Below are 18,794 nucleotides of genomic sequence, written 5' to 3' on the forward strand. Positions count from 1 at the left end.
TAAATCTGGAATTTTCTTCCTTGCTGACATCGTTCTTCTTTGCTATTCCTGTAGCTGTGTGGGGTCGTATGTTCAGCTATCGGATTGCGTAGATTTGCGGTGGATTCGCGCTGAGGGAGTGGGAGCTCGTTCTCTAGGCGGCCATCTACAATCGAGACATCTTCCTCCCTCTGACTATCTTTAGCCTGTTTAAATCCTTTTGCAGGTATGGCCTCCAGAGCTGGATAGTAATCCAGATTAGATCTCGCCAATAACTACCACTTAACATTTCTATAGTGCTACTGTATGCAGCACTGTTCAGTCACATAAAATAAAAAGTCTCTGTCCCCATGGAGCTTACAAAATAGTTGAGATACAGGCAAGACTATTTTCTAGTAATCACTAGAAACAAGTTTAATGTCAGAGGGCCAAGATCAGGAAGAGTCAGGTTTTTTGGGCTTTAAAAGCTCATTCTATTTGGACCCTAGAAAGGTAGCATCAGCTCCTAAAAGCTAGTCAAGAAATGTATTGTTATTTAGTCCAATACAAACTATCACCTTACACTTTTTTGTTGTTGTTATTGTTAACCTTTATTTCCATAAAAGCAATCTGAAAGAGATGGGTCTTTACATAGGACTTGAATACAGCCAAAAACAGAGCAAGACACACACGAAAAACAAATTCAGAAAGGCTGTTCCAGACACAGTGCCTTCACAGCATCCCTAGTCCCAGGCGAGAGACATTTTTAAAGCAGGAGATTTTTAGCACAGGACATCATAAGTCCTACCCCCACGCCACTCTTTCACCGACATCTAACATACACAGTAACATAGAGGCAGATTTTATAAATTTGCGTGAGCGCGTACTTTTGTTCGCACACCAGGCGCGAACAAAAGTACGCTGGATTTTATAAGATACGCACGTAGCCACGCGTATCTTATAAAATCCGGGGTCAGCGCGCGCAAGGGGGTGCACATTTGTGCAACCTGCGCGCGCCGAGCCCGGCGCGCGCTGCCTGTTCCCTCCAAGGCCGCTCCGAAATCGGAGCGGCCTCGGAGGGAACTTTCTTTCCACCCCCCCGCACCTTCCCCTCCCTTCCCCTACCTAAATCCCCCCTACCTTTTGTTGGCAGATTTACGCCTGCTGAAAGCAGACGTAAATCTGCTGGCGCGCCATCACCCGACCTGGGGGCTGGTCTGGAGGCCTCGACCACGCCCCCGGGCCCGGGCCGGCCCCGAACCGTCCCCTGGCCCACCCCCGGACACGCCCCCTCCCTGCCCCTTTTACGAAGCCCGGGACTTACGCGCGTCCTGGGGCTGTGCGCGTGCCGGCGGCCTATGCAAAATAGGCGTGCCAGCGCGCAGGGCATTTAAAATCCGGCCCATAGTGATTGACAGCAAATGAACTAGGCCCATCTAGCCTGCCTAGTTGAGATTCTTCCTGAAGCTTTCAACCCTTTGGCTAAATATGAGTATATAAATTCCTATGCACAATCCAACACCCACTTCTAAGACTTTCATTTAACCTCCCCTCCTCCCATTTCCTACCACTGCCCTTCACATCTGTCCCAAGCATGATCAAAATCTGTTAGTGCTAGCCTCCACCACTTCCACTGATAAATGCCATTTCAGGCGTTATTTTTCTCCGTTTCCAACAAGACCAATACTAAATCACCTTGCTTTACTGCCTTTAGTTATCTTTCACACTGCTCATGTCTTGGCTGTCTTGACGACTTCCCCTTCTTCCCTGTCCTCCTCTTTCTGGAGACCTTTTAGAATAATGATCATTTTGTCCTTACCTTTCAGTCCCCCTTTCTTTTTTTCTTTTTCACACCACAGTTTCCTTCCTGCTCCTTTGGAATTGCATCTATAAATCAGAATTGACCTATTTTGGGGGCTACAGAACCAAGATTCTTCATTTGCGCCTCCTCAGGGTTCTTTCCTCCCTATGTTTATATCTCTCTCCAGTTTACTAAGACAAACTAATGCAGCGAACAGCTCTCTCTGGAATACGATAACAGGGGAGCTGAGTCCAACCACTAGTTGCAACTCCCCGCCCTCCAGGAAATCACCCCTGTCCAAAAAAAAAAAGAACATGTCCTCCTTTGGACAGGAGGGGAGGGAATCCCCAGCCAGCAGTGTCCTTTTTTGGAAGGAGGTGGAATCCTACTGTGGCGGACCTGTTTAGACAGCAATGAGGGAGGGAGGGAGGGAAGGACAAAAAAGGATCACCACTAGACTGACAGGTGCATTTTTTTTAATATTTAAAAGGGTGGGGGAAAGAAGGAAAAAGGGGCTTCTGCCTATGGGAGCATTTTTTAATCTTTAGAAGGGTGAAGGAGACAGACAAGAGGATCGTGGCTACACAGGGGTATTTTAGAATGATGACTCAGAATACATATAATCAGGATTTTGTTTTCGTTAAAATATTTTAATTGGGAGGGAGGGAGAGGAGGAGACCATAGCCACAGGAAGGCATTTATTTCTATGGAGGGAGGGAAGCATTGCTTTTTTAAAATAAATAAAATACCAAAATAGGACACAACCGGTTAGTGCCTGATTTTCAGCACCAACTAGCTAAGTTTAGCCAGGGAAACTCAGCCTCCCTAAATCTAGCCAAATTGTGACTGGCTAAATTTAAGCAAATATTCTGCTGAAAACCTAGTTGTTGAGTTAAATATCTGCCTGTTAGCTTACCCACACAGCAGCTTTGACTGAATATAAATCTCTAAGTTATGGGTGCTTAAACCGTTACTACGGGCCCCCTCCCCAGCCAGTCGGGTTTTCAGGAAATGCATGAGCTTTATTTGCATGCACTATCTTCTGTAATAAAAACATTTCTCACGCATATTCATTAGGGATACGCTGAAAACCCAACTGGCAGGGGAGGCCCATAGTACCGGTTTGAGCACCCCTGCTCTAGGTAGGTAAAATGAGTGAACCTAAGACATCATTCAACTGTTTAAAAATTTCCAGCACTAGTGCAGAAGGCGCTGGGGATGAGGGTGGGGGTAGGTACCTTTCCTAGCCTGGCTAGGCTGCTGTTGCGTAGCCTGGTGGAATTTGCAGGCATGGGGGGGGGGGCCCTCCCCCCCCCCCCCCACCCAGCTGCAGGCAGCTCTTCCTGTATTTTTCGTTTAAATGGTTAATGGTTTTCACTACTGAAATGTAAATAGTTAACTTTTTTAAAATATTTATATTGCTTTCGCCTAATCACATCATTTGCCCCCCTCCCCCCCCCCCCCAACAGACTATATCATCAACCTAGAGGATGGAAATGAAGAAAAAGTGTACCCTGCTCGGAGCAGCAGTTACTATCCTAATAAAGAAAAAAGAAATTGCTGGACAAACTAGATGGACCACTTGAGTCTGTTTATTCCATCATTTACTGTGTTACCATGTTACCTCACCTTTCTACTCCAGCAATACTAAGAATGCATTCTGAATCTCAGCTGGTTGAGGTTCCTGGGCATACAATTGTTGGCCTTATCTTCCTCCTATTCTGCTTCCAAAGCTGGGTCTCCCCATCAGATACAATTTCCATCTGTTCTGGATACTCCAACTCTACACTTACGTTCTCCTTTACAGTGGATCTCCACCTTCAACTCTTGTCTCCACATTATAGGCAGTCATTATCTGCTTCTATATTCTACATTTACATGTACATGGTAAAACCGTTAAAATAAAGAAAACAGTGATGCCTGCATAATTTGTGACATTAAACACAATTGAGTTTTTTTGAAATAAGTCAACCCATATAAATTTCGAGTTACCTTCTGACATTCATATTTTATTTGATTCTCTACAGGGTTATGCTTCAGAACTAGAAAATCCAGACATGGTGCACCTGATACCAACTATGCTTCAAAACAAAAAAGACATTCTCTTTGGAAATCTTCCTGAAATATACGAGTTTCATAACAGGTAAACGATTACTGTAGTGTGGCCTGTACAATAATATGCCACAAGTGGACACTTGTAAGATAGTTTATATAAATTACTATTTATTTTCATTAGCATTACTAGACATATGCAGCGCTTTACAGATGTAGATAAGAGATAGTGAAAGATAACTAAAGGCAGTCAAGGTGATTTAGTATTTGTCTTGTTGGAAACGGAGAAAAATAAGGCCTGAAATGGCGTTTACTAGTGGAAGTGGTGGAGGCTAGCACTATAAGATTTTGATCATGCTTGGGACAGATGTGAAGGGCAGTGGTAGGAAATGGGAGGAGGGGAGGTCAAATGAAAGGCTTGGAAGACCTTACATTACTCAGTAGACCTTACATTACAGTATAGACACAGACAAGTAGGAGGCTTGAGGAAATGTATTTATCACAGTTAACTTCATTAAAATTGACAAAACTAATCAGAAAGAGCCAGGATCTAAGATTTAAACAAAACTGAAAGCCAGAAAAAAACATTTCTCTGTGACGTTGTGCACGACAAGTTTGCAGAAATATCATACACAGGTGACAGTTTCTTCGGAGATAGGGGTAAAGTAGTAGTAGATATCATTGAAGATTATTGTGCTACCTTTCTCACCCTTTCAGCAGCTATAAAGGAACAACCCTTTACTTCCAAAAAGAGTTGTCAGCAGCCTGTAGAAGGCAATACTTTTATTCCAGGAGAAGATTCTACCACCAGTATCCTTATTGGCTGCCTAGTCTTCAGCAGCAGCAGCAGCAACAGCCATCAAATCAGGCCGTGGGCAAGAGAAAGAACAGTCTATATCTTTGCAATAAATACAAGCAAAAGCTAACACAACTTTTGACTACAATCTAAATAAAAATCCTTACCTTTTGAAATTAGAAGAAAATTAGAAAAGGGGGAAAAGCAAGTTTGCTTACCGTAAACGGTGTTTTCGTAGATAGCAGGATGAATTAGCCATGCTGTCATGGGAACTGTCATTCAGGGCCCGGGAGGTGGAGCTTCCTAAGCAGAGGTTAGAGATTTGCTCTCTGCGGCTGCACGTGTGTTCCCGCGCAGGAAAACAGAATCTCCTTAGTCTGTAATTAAGCTTACGTGAACCAGGATAGAAGGTCGACTAACCAAGGAGGAGGGAGGGTCAGCATGGCTAATTCATCCTGCTATCTATGGAAACATCATTTACAGTAAGCAAACTTGCTTTTTCCCGTTGATAGCAGGGCTGAATTAGCCATGCTGTCATGGGAGTCCCAAGCGCCCGACCACGCATTGTCATATGTGTCTTTTGTCCCCGCGTGATCTAGTCATGGTGGTAGTCAACATGGTTATGTTGCTAAAGATTGCAAAACTGCTCATCTTAGTTTGGCATCGTCACTTGTCTGCTGATCTAGGGAGTAGTGGGACATGAATGTGTGTAGAGAGGACTATGTAGCCACTTTGTAAAGGTCCACGGGTTGAATCTGTCTCAGATGTGCTATTGAGGCAGCTACTGCTCTGACTTGATGAGCATTTGGATGGGAAGTTAGAGGCAACTTTCATAGCAGAATTGAATACATTGTGCAATCCAGCTTGAGATCATTCGCTTGGTAACCAGTAGTCCCGGTGCGTTTGGGTTGAAAGATACAAATAATTGAGAGGAACGGGAATCAGATTGTGTCCTTTCCTTATAATAGGCCAATGCTCGTTTGCAGTCCAGTGTGTGCAACAAGCGTTCCCTATCATTGTGATGTGGTTTAGGGAAGAATGTTAGTAGTTCTATTGATTAGTTCAAGTGGAACTGTGACGCTACTTTTGGGAGAAAGGCAGGATGAGTCCAGAGAACTGCCTTGTGATGGTAAAACTGCAGATATGGAGCATAATGAACCAAGGCCTTTAGTTCGCTAACTCTCCGAGCGGATGTTACTGCCATGAGGAAGACTACTTTCCAGGTAAGGTATTTTATGTGGGCTGAGTCCATTGGTTCGAATGGGAATAGCATGAGTTGCTCCAAGACGACGTTCAGGTTCCACGGAACCGGTGGCTTGGAGGTCGATGGTTGAAGGTGTGATAGACCTCTGAGAAATCGAGATAGCAAAGGGTGAGTGGAAATCGATTGACCGCTATGCAGTCTATGATACGCTGCTATAGCGCTAAGGTGAACTCTGATTGAGGACGTTGCTAAGCCAGACATATATAACGTATGGAGATAGTCCAGAAGCGACTCCGACGAACAGTCTAATGGTTAAATTCCTTTGGACGTGCACCAGGTGGAGTAATGCTTCCATTTAAAACTGTAATTTCTTCTAGTTGATGCCTTCCTAAATTCCAATATGACTTCTTGGGTTACAATGGAGATGCCCTGTTCTGTTAGGAGGAACAGCTCAATCTCCACGTTGTTAAATGAAGGGACGAGTGTAGTGGGTGGAGAAGGGTTGCCCTTTCTTGTACTAGAAGATCCGGTCGATTTGGCAATCGAATTGGTTCTGTGATGGAGAGTTGTAACAGGTAGCTGTACCAAGACTGTCTGGGTCAAGCCGGAGCTATTAGTATTAGTTGAGCTGCATCCGCTATGCATTGTTGTATGGTGGAAAAGCGTACATTAGGCTCTTCGTCCAAGGAACGAGAAAGGCGTCCTGCACTGTCCTTTTCTGACTGGGCCATACTGAGCAGAAACGAGGAACTTGCACGTTTGTCTCTGTAGCGAAGAGGTCCATCGTTTGGAACTCCCCACATGACGAATATCTCTTGAGCCACTTGCTGGTTGAGTGACCATTCGTGAGGGTGGAATATTCGGCTCAATCTGTCTGCTCGGGTATTGACAACTCCCGGAAGGAATGTTGCTTGTAGCTGGATCGAATGCCAATATGCCTGATCGAAGATGAGCAGCGCTTCCTTGCATAGGGACCATGAACCAGACCCTCCTTGTTTGTTTATGTAGAACACTGCTACTTGGTTATCCATGTAGACCATGAACCTGCGACCCTGCAGGTGATGTAGGAATGCTTGCAAGGCATTTCGAATTGCTCTGAGTTCTAGCAAATTTATCTGTTGGTTCTGCTCGTGTCGAGACCACAGTCCTTGTGTTTCTAGGAGATCCAGATGTGCTCCTCATCCCTTGCGAGAGGCATCGGTGGTAAGCACTGCATTGTGTGGGGGGAGACTGAACATCGCCCCTTTGGATAGTGTTGACTTGCTGAGCCACCAGTCTATATCCTTTGTCATTTCGGAAGTGAGTACTAGACGTGTCGTTAACAATTGTGAGTGTTGTTTCCATTGTCGTTTCAACCTCCACTGCAGACGACGCATATGCAATCTGGTGTTGGGCACCGTAAATATGGCTGCTGCCATGTGACCTAAGACTGTTAGAATTTGACGTGCTGAAGGTTTGTACGTAATCTTGAGGGAACGTAGGCGCCGTCGCATCTCCCATTTCCTGTCCTCCGGCAGGAACGCTCTGCTCCGTGTGATATCTAATCGAGCTCCTATGAACTGTGGAACTTGAGTCGGGTACAAGGTCAACTTCTGGTAGTTGATCATGAGTCCCAACTTGTCCAAACATTCAATCACCTGTTGAAGATGCTCGATGAATGTTGTGGGAGTCGAGGCTACTAGAAGCTAATCGTCCAGGTATGGAAAGATTCTCATGCCCCGTTGCCGGAGGTATGCCACCACCACCACCATGCTCTTGGTGAAAACTCTGGGAGCTGCCGATAGGCCAAATGGAAGAACTTTGTATTGGTAGTGTTGAATCTTGTATCGGAAGCACAGGTAGCGCCACGAGAATGGATGAATAGGAATGTGGGTATAGGCATCCTTCAGATCTATTGAGCACATCCAGTCGTTGGGTTGAAGGAGTGGTAGAATGGATTTGAGGAATACCATTTTGAATTTCTCCTTGAAGAGACATTTGTTCAACTCGCGGAGATCCAGAATTGGATGAAGGCCACCAAATTTCTTGGGAATGAGGAAATATGGTGAATAGAAGCCTTTGTCCCGGGCACCCGGTGGGATAGTTTGGATTGCCTGTTGATGTCAGTGATGATATTTCTTCTCTGAATTGGAGATGTAACATCCTTGCTGTCTGAACAGCGAGGTGAGGAAGGGAGGGTTTGGTTGTAAATTGGAGCTGATAGCCCTTCTGTACAATGTCTAGAACCCAGCAATTGGATGTTATTTCTTCCCATGCCGGAAAGTGAGATGTGATCCTTCCCGGGGGCGCTTGATGTAGTGGTGGCGGCAGTATCTCTAAAAAGAATGGGTCGGTTTTGTGGAGGCTGCCGGTTGTTGGCCTTGCAGTCGTTGGGTTCTCAGTTTGCCTCTCCTGTTCTGTGGTTGTTGTTGTTGTGGACATTGATACGGCTGGTATGTTGGAGGTTTATAAGGTTGATAAGACCTATAGGGTAGGCGGGAAAATTGCTGACGGCAAGAGGACGTGAAGTAGCCCGAGTAATTGGATGGAGTAGTTAGGGATTATACTGCCACCGCTTGATCTTTTAATTTGGTAACAGTCTCTTGAAAGCGGTCTCCGAATAAATTATCGTCAGTACATGGCAGATTGGCCAGTTTATCATGTAGGTCTTCCCTTATTGTGCTCGCTCGGAGCCACGCTATTTGTCGAGCTGCAATGGCCGCAACTGAAGCCCTGGAAGAGGTTTCAAAGCCCTCATAAATAGTGCGAAGCAGATGTCTGGTACCCTCTTCCATGTCCTGGAGTGGTTGTGGAACTGGATCTGCAGTGGAGGTGACCATTCCTTTAATTGCCAGTATACATTCGTACAGGTATTGCACCATGTAAAATTGATGATGCTGTATGCGAGTGGCCAGCATGGTGTTCTGGGATGTTCTTTTTGCAAACTCATCCAAATAATGATTATCACGACCAGGCGGAGTAGAAGCATGCAGTTTTGATTTTTTAGCACCCTGCATGGCAGACTCTAACACTATGGACGCATGTGGTAACAGTGGCATAGAGTAATAAGGCGATTTACGCATCCTGAACTTTAAATCAATTTTCATGGAGACTGATGGAAGTGAGAAAGGAGTTTCCCAGGATTTCTCAAGTACCTTGTCCAGTACTTCATGAGGAGATAGGGAGGTTGGCTCACCGGGAACCGAAAATTTTTAATAAACCTAATGTTTCAGCTCTTGGATCAGGGAGTTTCTGAATATCCAAGTGCAGTATTTCTCCTATTTTGTCCAAGAATCTTGGATAGGACAAATCCTCAGGTGGTGAGTACGGTTCCTACGGTTCTTCTGGCAGGTCTGACGGATACCCGGTGGAGGAACTTGATGAGGATTGAGGTGAATTCGGGTCCTGAGGTGAAAGAGGCCTGGGAGTCAGTGATGCAGGCAGGAGCGATTGAGGTGACCTCGTGGGTTCTGGTGATGGTTCTCTCAGGGGCTGTGGTGTTCCCGGAGAACTCGAAGATGCATGAGGTAAAGTGAATGTTGTTTGAAGGGTTTCAAAGAAACTGGACAATGCTTCAGACAACTAAGAGAATGCCTGTTGGGTTTGCGGCGGCATTTGCGGGTGACTCGGTCTCGGCAGTAGCACTGCTGACCCTAATATTTATTTTATTTATTTATTTTTAATTTTTATATACCGACATTCTTACATCAGATGTAAATCATACCGGTTTACATTAAACAAAAAAGCAGGAAATAAATTTCCATAGTCTAATACAATGAACATTTCTAATTAAAATTGTTAATAAGCAAAAAGAAAAGGTAAAAACTTGGAATAAAGGATAAATAACAGGAAAAATAAAAGTTTTTTTTGTTTTTTTTTTACAAGAAGCACAAAGGGTTGCACGAAGGGGTGCACAAAGGGGAGAGCCCCTTTGTCGCACCCCTTCGGCGCGCGATGCACGGCACGCGGCGCCTGGTGGAGAGGCGCTTTTCAACTGCCGAATCTCTCAATGACGTCGGTGTGGGGGGCGTGGTCTCCCGCTCTCCCTCTCAATCATAAATTCATTTTCTCTCACCTCCCGATGTTCGTTTCGCTTCCCTTTTTTTATTTTGTTTTTCATATTGGTGTTCAGTTCTAGCGGGGCCAAGGATGGAAGGTGGCCTCCCCGCTCGCCAGCGCCTTGTGGAGAGGCGCTTTTCAACTGCCGAATCTCTCAATGACGTCGGTGTGGGGGGTGTGGTCTCCCGCTCTCCTTCTTAATCATACATTCATTTTCTCTCACCTCCCGATGTTTGTTTCGCTTTCCTTTTTTTATTTTGTTTTTCATATTGGTGTTCAGTTCTAGCGGGGCCAAGGATGAAAGGTGGCCTCCCCGCTTGCCAGCGCCTGGTGGAGAGGCGCTTTTCAACTGCCGAATCTCTCAATGATGTCGGTGTGGGGGGTTACAGATCCTTTTCCCTTTGGCAGGATATCCGCCGTGACTTTTTTCCTCTTTGGTAAGGGTTCTGGTAGATCATAGATGAAGGGACACGATCTTGATGTCGATGACCTGTCAGAAAATCCCTGTGAGGATGACGAAGAGGAGGAAGAGGTTACGTGCACCCACTCTTCCTTGGAACAAGAAGTGGCCCTCGGAGTCCGTTTACCGTATTATGAACTGGAGTGGTGCGAGAGATGGGGGCTAGTTAGCACTCTGACTCTGTCATCAGTTTCATCCCTATGCCTTTTGTGGCCGGCATGTCGGTGTTGGCTTTCAACAGGGGCAATACTGTGCTTTGTCGGAAGGCTGGTCCCAGCCTCCAGTGACAGTTGTCGACGTCTTTATGTTTTATCAGTGCCCTGCGATGTTGTTGATGGTGGCTGTCAAGAATGCGCTAGCGTTGACCCCTCTGAGGTCGAATGCGTCGAGTGCACAGTGCTGTGCGCCAAATGCGCCCTCTTCTGTATTGAATGCGCTGGTGTCGACGCAGAGTGTGCCGGCTTTGGCGCCGGTAGTGATACCTTCGGCGCTGGGTGTGTCGTCTTTTCGAATGTGTCAGCATCCGCGAATCGGTTTTATGGTCTCCGCTGTGCGCCGTATCTTTCGGGTGCGATTCCTGCCCCATTTCTGATGATTCCCTATAGGTCTGCTTAGACCTGTGAGGATCTCGGCTCTTCCGTTTACCTGTGGATCTCTTGTCCTCTCCAGGCCTGGAGATTTTGGGATCCAGTGAGGACGCTCTTTTAACTGTTGGGGCCTGCTGTTTGGAAGGGCCCGTGAAGAGTGCGCTTCAGATGGAGGGGCATACAAACCCCCAATGCTGCTCTTGAGGCCTTTGAGTTTTGAGTGCGTTGTCTCTGGGCGACATGCAGCCACAATGCTCACATGCGCCTTGATTGTGGTCAGGTCCCAGGCAGCGGTAGCACATATCATGTCCATCAGTGATGGACATGATTTTCCCTGCAATGGCAGGGTTTGAACCCCGATAGTCTCATCTATTTTTTAGACATTTTCTCGTCAAATCAAAAAGAAGCTGAGGAGAACGAAGCTCCGCACGTGGAAAAAAACAGACTGAGGAGATTCTGTTTTCCTGCATAGGAACACACGCGCAGCCGCAGAGAGCAAAGCTCTAATCTCTGCTTAGGAAGCTCCGCCTCCCGGGCCCTAAATGACAGTTCCCATGACAGCATGGCTAATTCAGCCCTGCTATTAATGGGAAATATTGCAATACTTCAAAAACATGGTCTTTAACAATGGACCACAGGGTACTAAAAATCATAAACCATGATCTCCTTCCCTGAACAATCATTCGATGGAAGTATTCTGAAATTCAAGTACCTCTTACTCCTTCAGCAAGAGCTATTGCTCCTCTTAATGGCCAACACAGTAGACTCATTCCCACTACAGCAGGGGTGACCAACTCCAGTCCTTGAAAGCCACAAACAGGCCAAGTTTGAATATACATGAAATAGATCTGCCTGCACTGCCTCCGTTGTATGCAAATCTATCTCATGCACATTCATTGGGGGTATCCTGAAAACTTGAGCTGTTTGTGGCTCTCAAGGACTGGAGCTGGCCACCCCTGCAAAAGTAATTTCCCCAACTTACAGGGTATAATTATATACAAAAACCTAGCAGAAGCTGTCACCTTTCCCTGAAAGGGTGTCTCCTTGCCCCCAGATGGGTGTTATAGTTAGTGAGGTTTGGGTGGACCCTTGGACACTGTGGCAGCTGACCACGACCACGGGGGGAAGTCCCGTGAGGGGCCACAGGTCAGGCTCAGCTCTGGACACACAAACACACTGGATATCATCAGCAGTGGATTAAGCTGCTGGGGAAGTCACTGAGAGCTTCAGTGGAAGTGGCGGTGATGGTGAACGTCCATATACCACTTCAAAAGGTGTTGATCCAGTGGATGATGCTGGATGAGAATTAATGACGAATTCAGCCCATGGTAATAGTTTGGTCCAGTTATTCTGACGGCAACACACATAGGCCCGAATGAACTGTTTCAGGGTCCTATTCATCCGTTCTGTTTGGCCATTTGATTGAGGATGATAGGCAGATGTATAATCTAGAGAGATGTCGAAAAGCTTGCACAAAGCCTTCCAGAATTTTGCCATGAACTGTGATACTCGATCCGAGACTATGTGCTTCGATAGGCCGTGAAGGCGAAAGATGTGGGTTGTGAAGAGCTTCGCAAGCTCCAAGGCTGAAGGTAAGCGCCAAAAAATGGGCCATCTTGCTGAAGCGGTCGACTGTGACCCAAATGGTATTCATACCTCTAGAGGGGAAGATCAACTACAAAGTCAGTAGCGATATGCATCCAGGGCTGTTCCGGAGCTGGAAGCGGTTGCAGCAATCCCCACGGTTGGCCAGAAGTAGGTTTGTGCTTGGCACAGTTGGTACAAGATGCTACGTAGGAGAGTGTATCTTTCTTGATAGTTGGCCACCAATAATACTTCTGGAGCTTCAGCAGGGTAAGGCGTTGACCAGGATGGCCAGCCAGCTAGAATCGTGTGCCCAAAAGAGCACTTTCTTCCTGAGATGTTTAGGCATGATGGTCTTACCAGCGGGCACAGTATGAGTAGCCGCCAAGACAACTTTCTTCGGGTCGATAATATTCTGAGGTTCTTCTGGAACATCCTCCGAGAGAAAGGAGCGTGACAAGGCATCAGCTCTGGTATTCTTCTCTCCGGGGCGATATTTGAGCACGAAGACAAAACGGTTAATAAATAAGGACCATCTGGCTTGTCTATGGTTATCTATGGTTGCGCATGGTAGAGATACTCTAGATTTTTATGGTCCGTAAACACATGTATTTGATGTTGAGCGCCTTCGAGCCAAGGCCACCATTCTTCGAATGCTAACTTAATAGCCAGGAGCTCTTTATCTCCGATCCCATACTTCTTCTCTGCCGGAGAGAAACGTTGTGAGAAGAAGGAGCAGGGACGTAAGGATTTGGATTCTCCGGTTTGGCTCAATACAGCTCCCACACCAACATCAGAAGCATCGACCTCCACGATGAATGGCTTGTCCGGGTCTGGATGACGCAGGCATGGTTCGGTGGAAAAGGCAGTCTTTAAATCCTCGAACGCGGATATGGTCTCAGCAGACCATTTAGAAGTGTTGGCCCCTTTCCGGGTCATTGCAGTTAAGGGCACAGTTAAAGAAGAGTAGTTCTTTATGAAGCTTCTACAGTAATTAGTAAACCCCAAAAATCGTCTCAGGGCCTTTAGGCTGGTAGGTTGGGACCAATTTTTAATACTCTCTAGTTTTTGGGGATCCATCTGGAAGCCATCTTTAGACAAAATGTAGCCAAGAAATCGCACTTGGATAGCTTGGCGTAGAGCTGATGTTCTCGTAGGCTTCGTAGTACTTGTTTGACGTCCTCTAGATGAGGAGACAAGTCCTGAGAAAATATCAGGATATCATCCAGGTACACTACGACACTCTTGTACAACATGTCCCGCAAGATGTCGTTCATCATGTTCTGGAACACAGTGGGTGCGTTGCACAGGCCGAAGGGCATTACTAAGTACTCGAAATGACCATCTCGAGTGTTGAAGGCTGTTTTCCATTCATCGCCACTGCGAATGCGAACTAAGTTATAGGCCCCCTTCAGGTCAAGTTTCGAGAATATCTTGGCACCTTGAAGCCAGTCGAACAGCTCTGAGATTAAAGGCAGGGGATATCGATCTTTGATCGTAATCTCGTTCAGACCTCGATAGTCGATACAAGGACGTAAGGTACCGTCCTTCTTCCCCACAAAGAAGAAGCCTGCACCGGCTGGAGATTTTGATGGTCTAATGAATCCTTTATGTAAATTCTCCTCGCTGTACTCGAACATAGCCTTATTCTCTATTGCAGAGAGTCGATAGACACGTCCTTTAGGAGGTTCAGTGTTCGGTTTCAGCCTTATGGCACAGTCGTAAAATCTGTGTGGAGGAAGGATGTCAGCAGCTTCTTTGGAGAACACATCAGCAAATGATGCGTATTGAGGCGGCAGTCCTGGCATCACTGGAGTTGTTGGCATGCAGAGGACAGGAGAAACCTCCTTAAGGCACTTGCCATGACAACCTGGGCCCCAGCGGGAGAGTTCCAAGGTGGCCCAGTCGAATTGAGGCTGATGCGATTGCAACCAGGGTAACCCCAGAACGATAGGGTGCATGGCCTTCTCTAACACAAAGAAGGAAATTGACTCAGTGTGGAGGGTTAATGGTTTGGTGTGATGGGTCACATCACCCGGCAAGGGCTCTCCATGGATAGATGATAAGAGCAGTGGAATCTTCAAAGTGACAAGGAGAATTCTCAAATGTTCCACTAGGCGTCGAAGTATAAAGTTGCCTCCTGCCCCTGAATCCACCAGGGCAAGAGTTTGAATTTCAGACGCTCCGCAGATCAGGGAGACTGGGAGAGAAAGCGGAGGAGAGGGCATAGTAAGGCCTAAAAACAGTCCTCCAGCAGGACTTAGGCCTGTCCGTTTCCCGGATGAATTAGGCATGTTGGGACATCGTGACCAGCTTGTCCACAGTACATACACAGGCCATGCCTCTTCCGAAGTCTTCTCTCTTTTGTAGTCAGGTGACTGCGACTAAGTTGCATCGGTTCATCTCCACTGGCGACAGGTATTGCTGGGATCATCTGGAGTGCAGGTTCAACACGAACCTCCTTCTGAACCTGTCCTTTACTAGGCTTGAGTTCTTTCACCTTATCACGAAACCGGTGGTCAATTCTAGTAGCCAAAGCCACTAGTTCATCCAGCGAGTCAGGTGTCTCACGAGCGGCCAGCTCGTCTTTCAAATGAGCATCCAGTCCTCTGAAGCAGAGGGTTTTCAGACATTTAGAATCCCAGCATAATTCAGTAGCAAGTCTTGAACTCTATTGCAAAATCAGCCAGTGGTCGGTTGCCTTGTTTCAGGTCCACTAGAGCAGAACCAGCAACAGTCACTTGAGCAGGATCATCAAAAATGGATTTAAACAAATCCAGAAATCCGTCAATATCCTGCAGAATTGGATCCTTACGTTCCCACAGTGTTGAGGCCCAGGACAAGGCCCTTCCATCAAGATAAAATAGAATATAAGTAGTCTTGGCGTAGGCTGTGGGGAAGTGAGAAGGCTGTAATGCAAAATGCATGCAGCACTGATTTAGGAAATCTCTAGTTCTTTGAATCTCTCCAGAGAAACGAATTGGAGCAGCCAGAGGTACCATATTCTTTATAGTTACTTCAGGTAACGGACCTTCATTACTGGAACCAGCGCTTTGATCCTTCTGTGCGTGCAGCTGATGAAACGCAGAAGTGAGTTTCTCCAATGTGTCCTGTTGCTCAGCAATGCGCAGGGCCAGGCCGGGAATGGCCTACAAGGCATTGAGCTGTGCCGGATCCATGGAGTTAGCAATCTGTAATAGTGAGGTTTGGGTGGACCCTTGGACACTGTGGCAGCTGACGATGCCCTCTGGGGGAAGTCCCATGAGGGGCCACAGGTCAGGCTCAGCTCTGTACACACACAGTTCTTTATTTAGACAGTTTGAGAAACCACCAGAGGTGGCAGTAGTGAGTAGATGTTGTAGCCCGGCTGGGCTAGTATTCCCCAGGTCGCTGGAACAGAGGGTTCTCCGGTAGCAGTGCTGTAGTGGAGACTGAGAAAGTGAGTACAATAGAACATTCACAGTCCCAAATATGGAGAAGCCCCGAGATAGGGAGAGCTGGCCCTCGAGGAACAAGTACCAGATCCCTGGAGGTAGAGAGACTTGTTGGCAAAGTACTCACACAGTGGTTCCACAGAAGAGATGGCACTGGCACTGGAATGGAGGCAGGCCCTCGAGGAGCGAGTACCTGGTTCCAGGGAGACAGCTCTGAGGAGTAGTTGATAATAGTACTCACTGATGGTGTCTGTAGTGAATTCTTCCAAGTAGAAGAGGAGATAGTTGCAGGCAGCGAGTCAGGGAACATGGGCCCTCGAGGAGCAAGTTCCGGTTACCTGATAGCGACCTGAAAGAAACAATGAGGCCCCCGAGGAGCGGGTACCCCGTTAGCAGAAAGAGTCAATAGGAGTTGGAAGGCAGAGCTGGGTACGGAGAGCGAATCCCATCCATAAGATCACCCTTGCTAACTCAATGGCTAGCAATAAACAGCAGGCTTAAATATCCGGGCAATGTGACATCATCACAGGGGGATGCCCCTGAGGAACGCGCCAATGAGGAAATAAGAATGAGGGCTGCATGGCGCGCGCGCCCTAAGGTACCTGAAGAGCATGGCGGGAGGCAGTGCCCAAGCCGGTCCGGGGACGCTGGAGAGGACGGCAGACGGATGCTGCGGCAGCCAAGTGTCCATGAGGAGCAGGAGGAGTCACAAGAAAGGAAAGGTAGGCGGAGTGAAGCCGTCGGGGCAGTGACGGTCGCAACAATGGGTGAATCAGCCAAGCGAGTTCTTGTTTTGGAGACTAGTCAGCAATGGAGACTCCTAACCTTGGTTCTTGGCAGGGAATTTGTCTGGGATTTGATGGGCTGGGGTTTTATACCTTTTGGAATAGGACATGTGCCAACTGGATTTCTTTGTGTAACTTTTCTTGATATATTGCTAGATTACTGATAAGAATGACGAGTATGTCTCAGGTCCACTCATAAATGGGAAAATTCTTATGTTTTGTGCATATTCCCTATTTCTCATATGTGTTACTATATGACTACAACCCAAAATATTCTTTAAATTCTAATATATAAAAAGTTTTACTTAAATTAAGATGGGTTTACTGATGCAGCCAGCCAAGGTCAAGGTTTAAGTCTTAGTATACTGGCTGGCTTCAAATAAATAGCAATATTATTTTAACTAAGTCATGTTACCATTTTGTGCTCTGTAATGCTCGTGACCTTGGAGTTCTACAGACTTCTTGTTAGAAGAAGGGAGAGAAGGTGGGGGAAAAGAGCAGGGGAGCTACTACAGCCAATAAGCTTGTGTGTTATCTTTTCCTATCCAGTACTCCCTACTAGCTAAGGGGCCGATGCAAAGAAAATACGCAGAAAGTGGGTGCTGAAAAGTCAGCGCCCGCTTTCTTAACGTCTGCATGGTGTCCTTAAGGGGGAGGGTGCCATGCTATATGGAAATTAGGGGGTTGCGCTAGCAAGGAGGCACTAGGGTCGCTTGCGCACCCCTAGCGCCTCCTTGCTAACACGAACCTGCGGTGGCTGCCGGTTACAAAAACCGACCAGAAGATCTTACATTTTCTGTCTGGTGTTTACGTTTTAATCAAGAAGCCTATAAAATGTCCTGCTTCTCTTTACTTCAGTATCTATTAAACCTAACTAGATTTAAAAATTCCATCAAAATTTACCTCAGTGATATTGCAGCATACCATGATGATTATGATGGTGCTCCTATTTCCCATTAGCCTAAGGTTTCCAGATTCATGAAAGGCTTGACTTACCTAAAATCTCCAGTAAAAGGTTCACCAGTTCCTTGGGATCTAAATGATGTTCTTGCATACCTGATAAAACCACCATCTGAACCTTTTTCAACAGCAGATCTAAAATTTCTGACTTGGAAAGTTTTATTTTTGATAGCACTTATCTTAGCTGAGAGAGTAAGCAAGTTGCAAGCCCTAATCTCCTCCGTCCTTATATTTTTAACAGAGTAGCTCTAAAAACTCATCCTAAATTTCTACCAAAGATTTCTCAATTTCATTTAAATCAGCCCATAATATTACTTATATTCTTTCCAAGACTTCATGCACATAAGGACAATCTCTTCATAATTTGGATTGTAGAAGATCTCTTTTATTCTATCTGGAAAGAACAAAATCCCACAGAAAGTACTTAACAACTATTTGTTTCATTCAACCCAGTTAGACAAGGGACTCCAGTTACAAAAATGATTGTTTCTATTTGGATATCTGATCATATTGCTCATTGTTATAATCAATCAAGTCTGCCTCATCATAATAAGATTAAGGACAATTAGCTTAGGCCATGGCAGCTTCCTTGGAACATCTCCATTGAAGATATCTGTAAGGCAGCTACTTGGTCTTCTATGTATACGTTCACTACTCATTATTGCCTAGTACAATATGACTTGACATTAGGGATGTGAATCGTTTTTTGATGATTTAAAATATCGTCCGATATATTTTAAATCGTCAAAAATCGTTAGAGGCGATATACAATAGGAATTCCCCCGATTTATCGTCAAAAATCGTAAATCGGGGGAAGGGGGAGGGGAAGGGGGAGGGCGGGAAAACCGGCACACTAAAACAACCCTAAAACCCACCCCAACCCTTTAAAATAAATCCCCCACCCTCCCGAACCCCCCCCCCAAATGTCTTAAATTACCTGGGGTCCAGTGGGGGGGGGGGTGTCCCGCTGTGATCTTCCACTCTCGGGCCACGAGTGCGTTAATAGAAATGGCGCCGGCGCCATTTTGGTTCCTGTCCCCCGACGTCACGAGCGCAGGAGATCGCTCCCAGACCCCCGCTGGACCCCCAGGGACTTTTGGCCAGCTTGGGGGGGCCTCCTGACCCCCACAAGACT

The 18,794-nt window shown here is 46.3% G+C and overlaps 1 protein-coding gene across 1 annotated transcript in view; it reads left to right on the plus strand.

Moving 5' to 3' along the window:
- The window catches only part of MCF2L2 (MCF.2 cell line derived transforming sequence-like 2), a 774,003-nt gene that overhangs the window by 473,207 nt on the left and 282,002 nt on the right, over positions 1-18,794 (plus strand). The window contains 1 exon segment of the mRNA XM_029615373.1: positions 3,787-3,902. Within this exon segment, the coding sequence (XP_029471233.1) occupies positions 3,787-3,902 (116 nt within the window).

This window comes from Rhinatrema bivittatum, chromosome 9 (genome assembly GCF_901001135.1).
Source record: "Rhinatrema bivittatum chromosome 9, aRhiBiv1.1, whole genome shotgun sequence".
In the NCBI taxonomy this organism is placed as follows: Eukaryota; Metazoa; Chordata; class Amphibia; order Gymnophiona; family Rhinatrematidae; genus Rhinatrema; species Rhinatrema bivittatum.